This window comes from Lissotriton vulgaris, chromosome 7 (genome assembly GCF_964263255.1).
Source record: "Lissotriton vulgaris chromosome 7, aLisVul1.2, whole genome shotgun sequence".
NCBI classification, from domain to species: Eukaryota; Metazoa; Chordata; class Amphibia; order Caudata; family Salamandridae; genus Lissotriton; species Lissotriton vulgaris.
Window position 1 is genome coordinate 1,699,478,984 of NC_141695.1, and position 14,892 is coordinate 1,699,493,875.

Genomic DNA, 14,892 nt, shown 5'->3' on the forward strand with positions numbered 1-14,892 from the left:
ATTGCTCCAAATTACTGGAATAGACTGCCCAAGGCCTTGCGGGAAACTCTGATTTACAGCACCTTTAGGAAACAACTAAAAGCCTTCTTGTTTTAAAATAGCCGCCTGCCTTTCTGCTATTGGGTTTTTTCTAGGCAGCATCGAGATGCCCCAGGGTGAGTCATGCGCTATAAAAGAATATATAACATAACACACATTCATCATAGGCATGGGTGTCAAATAGAGTGGTACCAGAGAATAGCAGATTCAATACTCTTTGCTGCGATTCTGGATTGAGGAATGTTAGGCGAAGTCAAGAGTATCTTCAAAGAGCAACGCTGTGGCAGTTCTCGTGAGCAGCTAATAAGGAAGAGCCTGTTGCAGCACTAATATCCTGATCTGAGACCATCAATCCCTCATTCAGGATTTCCATGAAGTTTTCCTCTTATCTCTAGAGAGATGTTCAGCTAACTGGTTCATGGATTCCCACAGTGCCCTGTCGTATCTGCCTAGTAGGGCAGTGTCGCTGGCTGCTTTAAGTTTTGTTGCTACTCTCACGAGGACTTCTTGAAATGTGGTGAAATCAACCTCTGGTGAAATACGTGGAGGTGGAGAGTCAGAAAGTGTTGGGCAATAACACCCAGTAGAAGTGGAGGATCTTGACCGAGAACGTGAATGATGATGGTGAGATCACCTAGAAGATGTAGAAGTACGCCTTGAGCTGTGATGATGGCATCTAGAATGATGGCACGGCCTGGAAAGAGATCTGGGTCTTGGAATGACCGCTACCGGCTGGAGGTTGGTGGTGAAGGAGGTGGAGTTGGAGGTCGTGGTGAAGGAGGTGAAGAAGATGGTTGAACCCCTGAAGATGGAGAATATGCTCTAGAGTACTCTGAATCCGGGGAGGTGTAGATGCGTCTTCTCTTTTTTTCCTAGCCTCCTGTAGTCTGGACAAAGTTGAGAGTTCTCAAAGTTGACGAACCTCAATGCCTCGACATAGACCTGCTTGTTGACGGTGAGCGCAGACGGCGCCTCGATGTTGGAGTATGCTTTGATGACGATCTTCCCGGGTTCCTCGACATTGACCTGCATCTGGAAAACAAACTCAATGGACTCCTTGACGTGGAGTGAGGTCCGTGGGTCGACGGAGCAGTTGTCAACATCGATAGCCCTGGCCTCAACACTGATCTGTAGTAGTAGTAGTAGTATTTGTATAGCGTTGGCTCGACATCGAACCATGGATACACGGCGAACAGGTCGATGCCGTACCTCCCCTCGAAGTCGATGTCCTCAGCCAAGATCAATGCCATTTTCCTGGCACGCCCTCTAGAGACAAATGACAGAGCCCTGGTAGAGGTCTGACCATCTCCTGGCCCTGAGGTCCCACCTTCAGACTGTGTCTGTAGTCTTCTCTGTTCCTCTGTACCATGAAGGCAAATATTCTCTTGGTCTCTCATGGTGCGTCTTAAAATGACTCAGGAATATGCTCTTCTGGGAGGCAGATTATACACACCTCATGAGGATCGGTCTTGGACTTTCTCCCACAGTCTGGGCACTTGAGAAAAAGAGATGCAATTTTTCAGTCAAAATACCCCTAATTTCTGGCAGAAAAAAGACAAAATAAACTAGGGAGAGATCAAAGGCGTAGAGCAAAAAGGGCGTCACCAAAATTCAGTTAATAATTTTGAAGAAAAAAGCCAAATTTTGGACGAGCTCCATGCCCCAGGGTCCTGTCAGCAGGAGCCAAAAAAAAAAAAGAAATGAAGTAACTGCACCTGCTGTGCATAATGGGATACTGCTGGTATCTGGAATCTTATAGACACAGTGCCTTTTTTAGACATATAATGACAGCATATGAGGCTACTCTGTCCTGCCCCCCTTAGTGTCTATCATAGAAAAGGGTTTGTGAGGGATATTTACGCTGTTTGCAGATCATCTCTAATTATCCTCCACTGCTTTATCCTTGCCATTTTTTGTCTTCATGATGAGTAATCTTGCCATTTCTAGCCTAGGTAAATAGGCATGTCTCTTTCTTAAGGTGCCTTTGCAGTGCTTCCTGAAGAAAGGAGAAACTCTACACTTAAGATATAAATATATATAACAACTACTACGGGGACTTTGCACATGAGCTGGACTAATTATCGCGTATGACTATAAATGGGAATCCCCTACTAAAGAAGTGTTGTGCTAAAAACCATTGAGAGCAAATGATAAGCTCAGAGACAGTATGGGAGGAAGAGCAGTGTGCACAACAGATAATACAGGAGAGGGTGGCAGCTTCCCCTGCTCTCTACCTGATACATTTTGAGGTAGATCCCCGAGCTGAAGAAAAATATGCAGTTTAATAGTTAGGTGCCAGTAAACTGAACACTCGCTTCATCTCATTAAGGTGTCAGGCTTATGGGATGAAAGACTGGGTTTTGCAGAGAAAAATCCCTCTGGAGTGTTAAGGGACATGATCTGAAACATCTTTACTGTGGTGGGTTGGTCTAGGCTGCTAGAGCTCTAGGTCTGACACTCGTCTGGTCCTATCTAACGACAGTTGTGTCACATTGAACAAGCATAGTGTAGAACTCTGCCAGCTTCACTCTAAAACCCTAACACACACACACACTCACTCACTCTGTGGCACTCTCTCTCCTTCTTGCTCTCGCTTTGGTTTTTTCAGATATTTGATCTCGTGGTACTGCTTAAAGAAATTAGATTTCTTGTTGACATGACTGAAGGGGCTAGTATTTAAAGTACTGCGTTACACATGTTAGGAAACTCATTTATTAACACACAACTGAAAATAAAATAGTTCACTTTTATTTAGTTGGCAAATATTACAGTTATAATTTATATTTAAAAATTTTGAACATCTTACCCAGCATTGTAAACAGGAAATAACACATGGCTTTCTGTTGAAAAGAAATCACAAACTATCATTAAATTATTGTTAGCAAAATAGGGATGGGTGGCGTTTTTTTGTCCTAGATGAAGATCATTTATTGTGAAACTTGAGCTTTAACCGCTAGACATCCCTTAACTATGAACAACTGTGCAATCATAAGACTGTTTGAACATTATGGTTATTACCAGTAATTTAGGGGTTATCATTGTGTGACGCATGGTAAATATTATAGGAGTACATTATAAGAGTCTCTCGTACAAAGAATCACAATATAATATTCTTTCTTTTAAGGACTGCAAGGCGTTCCTGGAACTAGCAGGGATGGTCGTGATGGAGCACATGGTGAGCCTGGCTTCCCAGGTGATTCTGGTACACCCGGTGCTGTCGGTGCTCAAGGGACTCCAGGAATTTGTGACACATCAGCATGCCAGGGGGCTGTTGCAGCAGTAAAATCTGGGAGTCCTAAAAAATCTTAATACGGAACCAACAGAGAAAAAGAGTGACTGAATATTGAACAAAACGTCGAGCTGTTTGACATTGAATCCTTTTTGAGATAAACGGACACATCTTCCTTCAATTGTACTTTAAAACATAAAATGGGAACTCTACGAGTTATTCAGCTCGATGAAACAAGAACTTATCAGATGAATGCAATTTGCCACAACATAAGATGCTTAAAACACGTTTGGCTTCTCTAAAACAAAATGTAACATTTGAATTCATTTTTGCCCCCACTGCTGAAGAAACCCAGGAAGGTGGCTCCATTTGATCCCAAATCACCAACCCTCTACATGTTTACTAAAGCTTGAATTCATTTTCTATAGGTGCCCGTTACTTGTGGTTTCAGACATTAATTTGCAGACTGAACATGAAGTGTTTACCATATCTTGCAAATATTAAATATCTCGCAAACAAACTTCTCAAGACCTGCAATACGTGTATATAAATAAAATTAAAAAGGGAGTTTTTGTATATTATCATGTTACAATAAATGATGTTCTACAACATTGTGCAGAAATTTGGATTAGACTGTCACAAACATTTACTGAGAGCCACATAAGTTATTTCAATATCTAAGCAGCAAAGGCGAGATCCTCCTTGAAATCAGTTTAAAGATTGTCATGTAATGTATAAAATACAGGTTTTTCCAAGGGCTTTCAAAAAACAAAAAAACAAAAACCTTTGGTGAAATCTTAATATCAGGCATGCAAATCAAGGCATTCTATGGTGATCTACCAAACTCTAGGAAATTCTTTACTTTTGTATTGTGGAAAATAAATTGATGAAAACTTGTGAATATCCGTGATTTAAAAATAGTATTTATTTTTGGGTGATATTGTATGTACAATAAACCTATTAGCATCATCTGTTGTAAGAAATGAATAAAGCCACTTTCAGTACACAAAAAACCCTTTATGTTCCAGACATCGTAGTTTGTTAACAAGTAACAGCATAACTTTCATATATGAAAATACGCAGTGTGCATAAAAAATGATTGTTACTTATGTTGTGTCTGCACTAATTCAGCATACACAATTTGCAGGGAAATAGTTTATTTGAAATAGCAAGGCATTTTAAAACTGATGCAAACAACATTGCACATTTCAGTTTCAGTAAGATTTTACATTTCTATACATCTCATGCATTTGCACCTTAAAGTATAGTGACAGATAACTGTCTAATCTACATCCAGAAACAAATGTTTTGATGCTATTGCGCACAATTAGAAACTCAGATCTTAAGATCATGTATGCACATCTAATATAAATTATATAGATTTTTTAGGATTCTTAAATATTCATCTACGTGCTGTGTGTTGGGCAGTCTATAAATATTAACAAATTATATAATATTAGAAACCTGATGGAAATGCAAAAGCAAATGGGACACTTGCTGATCTAACTGGGTGCATTGGCTCCTCAAGATCCAGAGGATACAAATAAATATTTATGTAGCAGTTTCAATTATTTCTGAGTTCAGTAGAAAGACTGATTTTCTGATTATTCACTGGTCTTTTTCTTGTACAAAATGTTTGTGCAAGTGACAGCGATATCATCAGTGACTTAATTACTATCATTTGTGTTAACTTGGTGTGCATGCAAAGTCCAACGTCCTCTGGGAACAAAAGCAAAGTATTCGAATGTGATGTACAGTTGTTTCCAAGAAGACTGAAACATGATCTCAAATTACTTGATCTCTATCGCGGAGCTGCTCTGCATATTTTCCTGCACTGGACAGGTAGTTGTTGATTCCGATCGAGAAAGTTTTAATCGTCTGCCTGTTTTCCCACAAAATACGCTTTCAAATTCCTAAAAAAAAAAAATCAAAATACCAATAGGTACCTTATTTTTCAGTTTACTGTTAAGATTGCATCTTGAAGAAGTAGAAGCCCTATGTTTATCTAGGAATGTCAAAGTACCAACCTAACAAGATACGCACAACTGCTTTAATTTGCGGTTTAGCACCAACTGTCTCATTCATTACAACTTCATTTGAATACATAATCCCCACTGCAATAAACTATGTTAAATAACTGTAAAACTAAAATGAGCGGACACTAGGATATTCTTGGTCAATTAAGGAAGTGATCAAGCACAGAGCTAGAGGAGTTGGGAAACAGTAACTCTCATTTCTTCTCAACCTTTGCTGATGTGCCACAAACTAGAGAGACAAGTTAATGGAAAATATACTTATCTGTAATCTTGGTTTTCCTACAGGGGAATAATTAAAATCAAAGATACTGAGTAGTCTAGCCCACATTCAGGGTCTTTTCAAATGTGCAAGTTTTCTTTAGACAAGCCAATTTATCTAAATGGCAATACATTTCGTTTTTTGATTTAAAGATCTCTAGAGTGAGACAAGTAACCAGATATACTCTTTCACATACCTCTTTTTCTTCCATTTTATTATTGAAAAACGTTGAGGGGGGAAACTGACACTGATAAATTTAAGGAGGCTTACATCAACTAGAATACCATCATGCCTTTTAAGTGGCAGTTTATTATAATTAAGACATTTTCAAAGCTACTGTGCAAAAACGTCCTCATTGTTTTCAATGGTGAGGAGCAAGGCAGGCTTAGGACTTCAATAAAGATTGGTCTGAGGAAGAAGGAAGATTAATTACCAGAGACTATAGTTCTGCGGCATAGGCACCCTTCATAGATTCACATGCTTGAACATTCTGTTATCAGGCTTGGAACTCTTGGTGGAATAACGTACGACAGGAGTCCCTCAACTACATCAATTAACACCGAACAATTTATTGTATACATGTATATGTATATGTATATGTATATATATATATATATATATATATATATATATATATATATATATATATATATATATATATATATATATATATATATATAATCTCCTCACAAGTTCAACAATGATGGCACTCCACTCGGGGGACTTTTCAACAGCGTTTATTTCTTAGCTGCGATGACGGTCATCGCAGCTAAGAAATAAAACTTGAACTTGTGAGGATATTGTGACGGGATACTGCCTTGATCCCGTTGATGGCACCAGCTCTTGTGTGCTCCCCCTGCGACGAGGCAAGTTGCGAAATTATATATATATATCTATGTAACTTATTACCTGACCTGAACTCTAGCCAGAATGGCAGAGAGAGAGAGAGAGACCACTTACTCACCAGTGTCGCTACAATTGCCAGTTTTTCAAAGATTCTATTGTGTTAAGCCTAACACTTAAGAGAGATGGATGGATTGCATGTGAAACTATAATAGATACTAAGGGCCTTATGTATTAATGGGTTGTGTCGCTTTGGCACCATGCAACTGGTTGCATGTAACTTTACGTTTGCTTTTGTAATTTGTTCACTTGTAATGTTCTCCTCATGTATCAGATCTGTTCCTATTGTGAAGCTCTCTGACACCTCCGGGTAAAGTCCGCGCTATACAAAAACGCATAAAATAAATAAATACAAGTGCTATTTATCAAGCCACGCCAGGCCACCTTGAGTGGCCCAGAGTGCATGACAAATCTGAACCCACACAGATTGCTGCAATCTGTTCCTCTGCCCCAGGGAGGCGTTCCATGGGTGTTGCGTGGGTGTTCCTACGCAACACCTGTGGATTTTGCTGCATTCCCAGATTTACCCTAAGTGATAGACCTGGAAATGCTTCAAAACGGCTATTCTTCCTCAGGGGAGGCACAAGGAGAAATATCTTTATTCCTCCTCATGTATTTCTCTTTCTATGTGTGTTGGATTCTGCATCACACATAGAAAGAGGAAAATGCCTCAGGGGATTGTTTTGTGCAGGAAGGTGTCCTTTCCTGCACAACAACAATCTTGCTTACAATGCAGGAACCCTTGCACGACACAAGGGTGCCTGCATTGGCACTAGCAGCACATTGTGTGCCAGCGCTGGGAAAATGATAGGGTGAAGGTACCTTCAAGGGATTTTAGTAAACAAAAGAATTTCAAAGTCACTTAGAGAATGAAATCATGTGGGCTTACTGATTTAACCCACTAATGCTGATTATGCAACAACAGAAATTATATACATTCAAAAACTGTCACTGTCAGCGCTGGGAAAAGGCAGGAATGTGCCCTATTGTGTTAAATACGGCACATCTCTGCCCTTTCCGTGTCACGCAGTGCAGCAAGGTGGCTGCATGACATATTTATAAATATGCCCATATTACTGGAGAACTATAGTTGCAGGTTAAGTAAATTATTTTCTTCGTCTGGATTTTTTTATTCATTCATATGCTTCAATACAGATTCGCACACCAGTCTAAAAGATTGGTGGATGATGGGAATGAGACACAGCTCAAGCAAAAAGGTTTTTTAGCACTGCTGTACCCACTTATGTCTCCATCCTCGAGTGCATATACAGGCAGTAGAACCTGAAAAAAGAGTGGGTGGAACTCTAGCTAATCTACAAAAATCTCTCACAGATATCCCTGAGAAGTTTACCCTCTGGTCGAAAGAGCTCTTATACATTGCCTGATATTTGCCTCTCATTTCTTGCATTTTAAATAAATGAATAAGATGATTTGTAGAGTGAACAGCGACTCCTGAATTTCCCAGCGAATCCACCTGAAGTTTCCTTGTTTTGTCAAGGTTTTACTTTTATTAGACTATCCAGAAGCTTCAAATGCTCATCAGAATTACAAATGGTTTTAGTTGTAATCAACAGAACGTATGACATTATTTGACATCTAAAGATTGTAGTACTCTTCCTGCTGCTGTTGATGGTTTGTGAGAAATTGGTAGGTATACATACCTACTCATTTAAATAAAAGGATAATAGTACTCTGTTAACGAACTCAGGATTCGTTCTAAGGATAACTTTATCCTTAAGGAAAGCAGTTATGGTTCTTGTATAGCATACTCCTAAAATTCCCATACTCATCTTCTTGAAGTAATTGCTAGTAGAAATGCAGTCTTCCGGGATAAATGCTGAATTTTAAAATAGGTTCAAATGGTTATTTAACTAAATCAGCCAATTTGAAACATGGAAATACCCCAATGAGAGAACGGGATGTACAAGTAAGAAACGATCCTTTCTCTCAGAGAGTAGCAAGCCCATCCCCACATTGCTCAGTGGAGGAGACCGAGGATACACTACATAATTTTAGCAAATAGATTTCTGAAGTAAGCTTGTCCTATTTGAGTATCTGCTCTAGCATCAGAATCTAGGCAGTAGTGCTTGGTGAATGTATGAACTGATTTCCAGGTAGCTGCTTAGCAACTTTCTGGAAGAGCAATATTGTGCATTTGGTCTAGCTGAAAGTGTTTTGTTAGCTTTCTGATAGCAGAGCAAAATAGAAGAGACTGTCCATCAGGAAATGGACTGCTTAGAGGTGGCTAAGCCTGTACAGAGTGGACTGTAGTTAACAAACAATTGGCCTGATCTCTGGATGTCCTTTGTCTTGTCTAGAAATAATTTAAGAACGCTCCTCCCATCCAGGGAGTGGAGAGTTCTTTCTGTTGGAATAGGTTGATTCTCAAAAACAGTGGTTAACGATATTCTCTGGTTGACATGGAAATCTGAAACTACCTTAGGGAGGAATTTTGGGTGAGTCCTCACGACCACTTTCCTAGAATAAAATACAGTGTATGGTTCATGTGAACAGAGTGCTTGGATCTCACTATCCCTGCAGCCAGATGTGATTGCCACAAGGAAAGTGGTTTCCCAAGACAGGTGTGGAGAGATGCCTTGTGTATGGGCTCAAAGGGGTCCTGCATAAGGCATGAAAGGACTACATATAGCTATAGGAGGGGAAGGGTGCCCAATGGGAGGAAAGAACTTCTTCAAATCGAAGAAATCCTTAATGATGGGGAGTCTAAAGAAAGAGGTTTGTGAAGGACATTTTTCTGTAGGCAGTAAGAGCTGCCAAGTGAACCTTTACAGAAGGGAATTGCAAGCCAAATTGAGCCAAATGGAGTAAGTATGGAAGCATGACATCGCCCTGTCAAATGGTAGGGTCCTTATACAAACACCAAATACAGAATATCTTCCATTTGAAGTCATATATGAAACATTTGGAAGGGCGCTTGGCCTCTTTGAGGATATTCATACAGTCCTGTGGTAAGTTCAAATGACCATACTGCACTAGCTCAGGAGCCACACTGCCAAAATCAAAGAGGAGAGGTTTGGGTGTACAATCTGGCCTCCAAATTTCGTCAGTAGGTCTGGTCTACGTGGTAGTCTGAGATGTGGACAGACGGACCGGTGAAGGAGGTCTGTGAATCACCAATGACGAGGCCACTCAGGAGCTATGAGGATCATCTTGGCTCTCTAGTAGGACAGCTTGCGAGGACTGCTGGGACCAGGGTCTGCAGCAAAGCATAGATAAATCTGCCAGACCAGCTGATCCATAGGGCATTCCCCCGTGTCCCTGGCTGGAAGTACCTCGATGCAAAGGTTTAATATTTTGTGTTTTCTGCTGTGGCAAACACGTCTATGGCTGAGGTATCCCAGAGGTTGAAGATGTTTTGAACAACATCATCACTTAGAATCCACTCTTGGAGGAGCCTGCTGAGAGAATCTGCTTGAGCATTCCGTAGCCCTGGAAAGTGAGTTGCTGCGATTGTAAGAACTCTGGCCAGAAGCCATTTCCAGATTGTCTGGGCTTCGTGAGACAAAGCTCTGGACCTCATCCCTCCCTGCTTGTTGAGGTAGTACTTGGTTGTTGTATTTTCCGTCTGAACAAGTAGGGAGTTGGACTTGAAGGAAGGATGGATTAAAAGCCTTCAGCGCCAGATGGACTGCACGCAGCTCCAAGAGATTGACATGGTATGTTGATTCTCCCTGTGACCATGTGCCCTGAATTTGGAGGTGGTCCCCATCCTAGTAGTGAGGCATCCGTGACGATGGTTTGAGGAGGAGTTTCCTGATGCAATGCTGTACCTCAGAGAATGTTGGTTGGAAAGCACAACTATTTTAAGGTCAGCCTGCGTAAGGGGATAGCTGAATCATGTGGTCCCCATTGCCTGTCAATTGGTCCCATTGGTCCCCAGGCATTTCTGTAGGGGCCTCATGTGGAGATGGGCATTTGGTCTGAGAAAAAATGTGAGAGGCCATCGAGCCGAGGAGAGAGGACACTGTTTTCACAGTGATAAGACTCTTTCATGAAAGATGGGGCCTTCCGAAGGACTGATGAGCGTCTCTCCTCCAAAGGAAACACTTTTGTTTGCAAGGTGTGCTGGAAGCCCTTGGGTAGTGTATTAACTGTACTGGGACGGAGGCTGATTTTGTGTGGGTGAAAAGGAGGCTGCAAGTCCAATTGTAGTGAAGCAGAGTCTCCTGAAAGGTAGATGCCTTTATCAACCAATTGTCTAGATATGGGTATACAAATATATTGCATTTCCGTAGATGGGCAGCCACTACTGCCATACACTTAGAGAATGTCCTGGGTGCTGACTTGAGGCCAAACGGGATAACTTGGTACGGATAGTGGTCGTGTACCACTACGAACCTCAAGAAGGAGTAGTTTCTGTCCTGTAACTCCAGTTCTGTAGTAGGGGTATCTCTGTTATAGTCATAATCTAGGCATGGAGTTCCAGGACAGAAACTACTCCTTCTGTAGTAGGGGATCTCTGTGTATAGTCATAATCTAGTGAATAGAATGGCAAGCCCATCCCCACACCAAAGCGGCAGTGGAGAGAAGAGAAATAACACCACTACTGTGCGAACAGATTTCGCAGCGAAGCCTGCCCAACCTGAGCGTCTGTCCTGGCATCAGTGTCCAGACAGTAATGCTTAGCAAAGGTATGGACCGACTTCCAAGTGGCCGCCTTGCAGATTTCTGCAATTGGAACATTACGCAGCAAAGCAGTCGTGGCAGCTTTGCCCCTGGTGGAATGAGCCTTAGGTTTACCCCCTAAGGTCTTATTAGCTTTTTGGTAACACAATTGTATACAGGACACAATCCACCTAGAGATGGACTGTTTTGAGGTAGCAAGACCGGTCCTGACTGTGAGAAGTTGGCCTGATATATGATGCTCACTAGTTCTAGTGATCACCTTGTATCAGTCCGAACAACGATTATGGTGATTGGTTGTAAGTCAACCTTATAGGCCAGCTATCCTAATGGTAGCATGGACAAAGCAGTCTTAAGCTAAACTCTTTTGGCATGTGAAGCCAGCTGTTTTACCACATATAACCCCTTGAATACCAAATGAAAGGACACCACACAGGTAGTTATGAAAATAAACAAGATACTTATTAACTAACATACACCTCTGAACTCTTTATGAGATCAGAGGGCTAAGCACATGACAAGACTCTTAAGAAAAATATGTTAAGTTGCACAAATTACAATGGTGCCCTAGGGGCACGACAAACCAAATACTAAGGAAATGATATAAGGATATCGATAGAAGGAATGGAGCTGTCCAGAGGCTGTAGGATCGCTGGTACTACACTATCCTAACCTGAGGTAAGTAATAGGAGGCCACGGGACGCGTGTACAGAGTGTGAACTCACACGCGAGATGCGTAACAAAGTCAATGGACAGTACAAATTACGAAAAGGTAAGTATTAGACAGTTCCGACTAGCTAGGACTAAAACGACTGGAAATCTGGGCACTAGGAGAGTCAATCTACCCTTGAGCACCAAAATGCCCTTGTTACCTCACCCACGGGTGCATAGGTGTCAAATTGTGTCGAGTTTCCGCGTTGAAGTCTATGGAGCCTGGAAGAAAAGATGCTGCAGGCGGCCAGATGGAAGATGTCCGGAGTGATCCAAGGGTGGATCAAGGAAGATGAAGACCTGAAAGCAGAGGGGACAATGTTCACAGTCACTAGCCAGTGACTGGAGTGGAACCAGGAAGGAACCAGATGCTGTTGTCGCGATCATGTGAAGAGTGGACGCTTGACTCTGCAGCCACTTTGACCAGGTGGTGTCTTCGACGACCAGGATGGAGGCACGAGCTGTCCCACGCAGGCTCTCGCTGTCGGCGGTGTTGGATCCGGATTCGTCGTCAACAGGCCTTGGCGAAGGCAACCCACGCGGTGAGTGGAAAAGGCATCTGGTGCGGACCAGGAGGGTCCGGGGTGCTTCTCCTCTGCAGGGAAGCAAGGGCCAGTCTGGAGCAACCAGACCAGCAGATTGGATTTCAAGGTTCGTCGTCTAGGTCACTAGCCAGCCGGCAAGTGACCAGACAAAGCGTCGAGCAGCAAACAGGCAGAAGGGCCCCACGCAGATCTCGTGGATGCTGGAGGGCTGGTCTTCGGTGCAAGAGCTGCTCGGGGCTGGGGCTTCTCAGTCCCCAAAGCACTTGGTCGAGGTTACCTCAGAAGTTGTGCTGGAGCGAAGTGCTGCTTCTTCCAAGATGGTCGGTCCCACGTGTCTCGTCGTACACACGGATCACAGCTGTGCTGCAGATGTAGGTAGAGGTCGGAGAGGTCTGGGAATCCGGGTCTCGTCGGGCTCTGAAGTCTGGATCCTCGAGGGAAGACGACAAAGGGAAGCCGCTGGACGCTGATGGTGTCTGCTTGTGCAGGGTGGACACTCCTTGACCACAAGGGAGATTTCTTCAGTCTTCGGTTCAGAAAGTTTCTTGTAGAGTTTCAGTTCAGGATTAATCTAATTTGGAATGGGACCAGCTCCTACCTTTATCCTGCTAAAGGGGGCTGTACTACGACTAGGTCCCTCCTCTGGGTGGGACCAGGAAGGGGGGTGGTTACACCCCCTATCCTTTGTCCGGTCTTGCGCCAGAGCTGGGGCTGGAGAGCCCCAGGAACTGGTTTAGACCGGTGTATGCACAGGGACACCTTGTGTGCCCCAGGCGAACAAGTTACTTACCTTCGGTAACGATATATCTGTAAGAAACATTAGTTAGTGTTAGATTCCTTACCTTAGAATATCCCCAAGCGTCAGTCTGGATCCGGAAACTTTTGCGTAGCAGTACCCCTGCGCGTCGGTAGGCGTCCCCTGCGGCTCCGCGTCCGTCGTCGGCGTCGTGCGCCGTGATGACGTCGCTGGAGTATATAGACGCCGCCTCCGCGCGCTGACGTCAGTTCTTTGTACACAGCTTTTCCGCGCCAGGAGACGCAGAGCCATGAGAGAACCAATACTGGTGCCATGTAAAACTAGGGCCCTGAAAGGGATGTCCTTAACCCTAGGTATCAGTTCGCAGAACGGGGAGGATGGGTGGGTTCGGTAAGGAATCTAACACTAACTAATGTTTCTTACAGATATATCGTTACCGAAGGTAAGTAACTTGTTCATCTGAAAGAAACACGTTAGTGTTAGATTCCTTACCTTAGAATAGATACCCCAGCAATACCAACCCCGGTGGTGGGTCTGCGAACCAATACATTCCTACACCAGAAAGTCCTGGAGGACAGAACGGCCAAAGAAGCCATCCCTCCGGACTTGACTGTCCAGGCAGTAGTGCCTCGCGAAAGTGTGCAGCGAGGCCCACGTAGCCGCCTGGCAAATGTCCTGCAAAGGGACTCCCCGGCCCAAGGCAGTAGTAGCCGCCGTGGCCCGAGTGGAATGGGCCCTTAGCCCAACAGGAGGCTCCTTTCGAGCCAAAGAGTAGCACGCTTTGATGCAGAGAACGACCCATCGAGAGATGGTCCGTTTATGGACCGCCCGTCCCTTCTTCGCACCCACGTAGCCAACAAACAGTTGGTCATCCACCCGGAACTGGCGTGTGCGATCCATATAAAATGAAAGCGCACGTTTTGGGTCCAGACGATGGAGCCGCTCTTCATCCTTTGAAGGATGCGGAGGCGGGAAGAAGGAAGGGAGGGTGATGGACTGCCCGATGTGAAAGGCCGAAACAACCTTGGGCAGGAAAGAAGGTCTAGTCCTCAGAACCACCTTGTCAGGATGAATGGACAAGAAAGGAGGTTTGACAGAAAGAGCCTGGAGCTCACTCACCCTCCTGGCAGAGGTGATGGCAACCAGGAAAGCCGTCTTTAAAGTCAGGAGACGGAGAGGGCAAGAATGAAGGGGCTCAAAGGGAGCACACATCAGAAAGGTCAGAACCAGGTTCAAATCCCACTGAGGCATCACAAACGGAACAGGTGGAAACATGTGAGTGATGCCCTTCAAGAATCGAGTTACAATCGGGGATTTGAACAAAGAAGGCTGATCAGGAAGCCTTAAAAAGGCTGAAAGGGCAGAAAGGTAGCCCTTGATAGTGCCCAGAGCAGAGCCCTGCTGGGCAAGAGAGAGAAGAAACAGAAGAACCTCGGAAAGAGGGGCAGAGAGTGGATCCACAGCCTTTGCTGTGCACCATGCCACAAATCTGTTCCACCGACAGGCGTATACCGACTTAGTGGAGGGACGCCTGGCTGCCAGAATTACATCACAGACTTCAGGAGGCAAGTCAAATGGCCTCAACTGCCGCCGCTCAATCTCCAAGCATGGAGGTGGAGACTGGACAGGTTCGGGTGGAGAACCGTCCCCTGCTGCTGCGACAGAAGGTCCTCCTGAAGGGGCAGGCGGATCGGGGGACCGACTGACATGCTGAGTAGCTCGGGATACCAGTACCTTCGAGCCCAGTCCGGGGCCACAAGGATGACTTG

The 14,892-nt window shown here is 43.9% G+C and overlaps 2 protein-coding genes across 2 annotated transcripts in view; one reads left to right on the forward strand and one right to left on the reverse strand.

Moving 5' to 3' along the window:
• COL9A3 (collagen type IX alpha 3 chain) overlaps nt 1-4,237 on the forward strand; it is a 217,412-nt gene extending 213,175 nt beyond the window's left edge. The window contains exon 32 of the mRNA XM_086929605.1: nt 3,164-4,237. Coding sequence (XP_086785731.1) covers nt 3,164-3,348 — 185 coding nt within the window. The 3' untranslated portion in view covers nt 3,349-4,237. The remainder of the gene's footprint in view (nt 1-3,163) is intronic.
• Nucleotides 4,238-4,647: 410 nt separating this feature from the next.
• TCFL5 (transcription factor like 5) overlaps nt 4,648-14,892 on the reverse strand; it is a 451,726-nt gene continuing 441,481 nt past the window's right edge. The window contains exon 6 of the mRNA XM_086932832.1: nt 4,648-5,181. Within this exon, the coding sequence (XP_086788958.1) occupies nt 5,059-5,181 (123 nt within the window). The 3' untranslated portion in view covers nt 4,648-5,058. The remainder of the gene's footprint in view (nt 5,182-14,892) is intronic.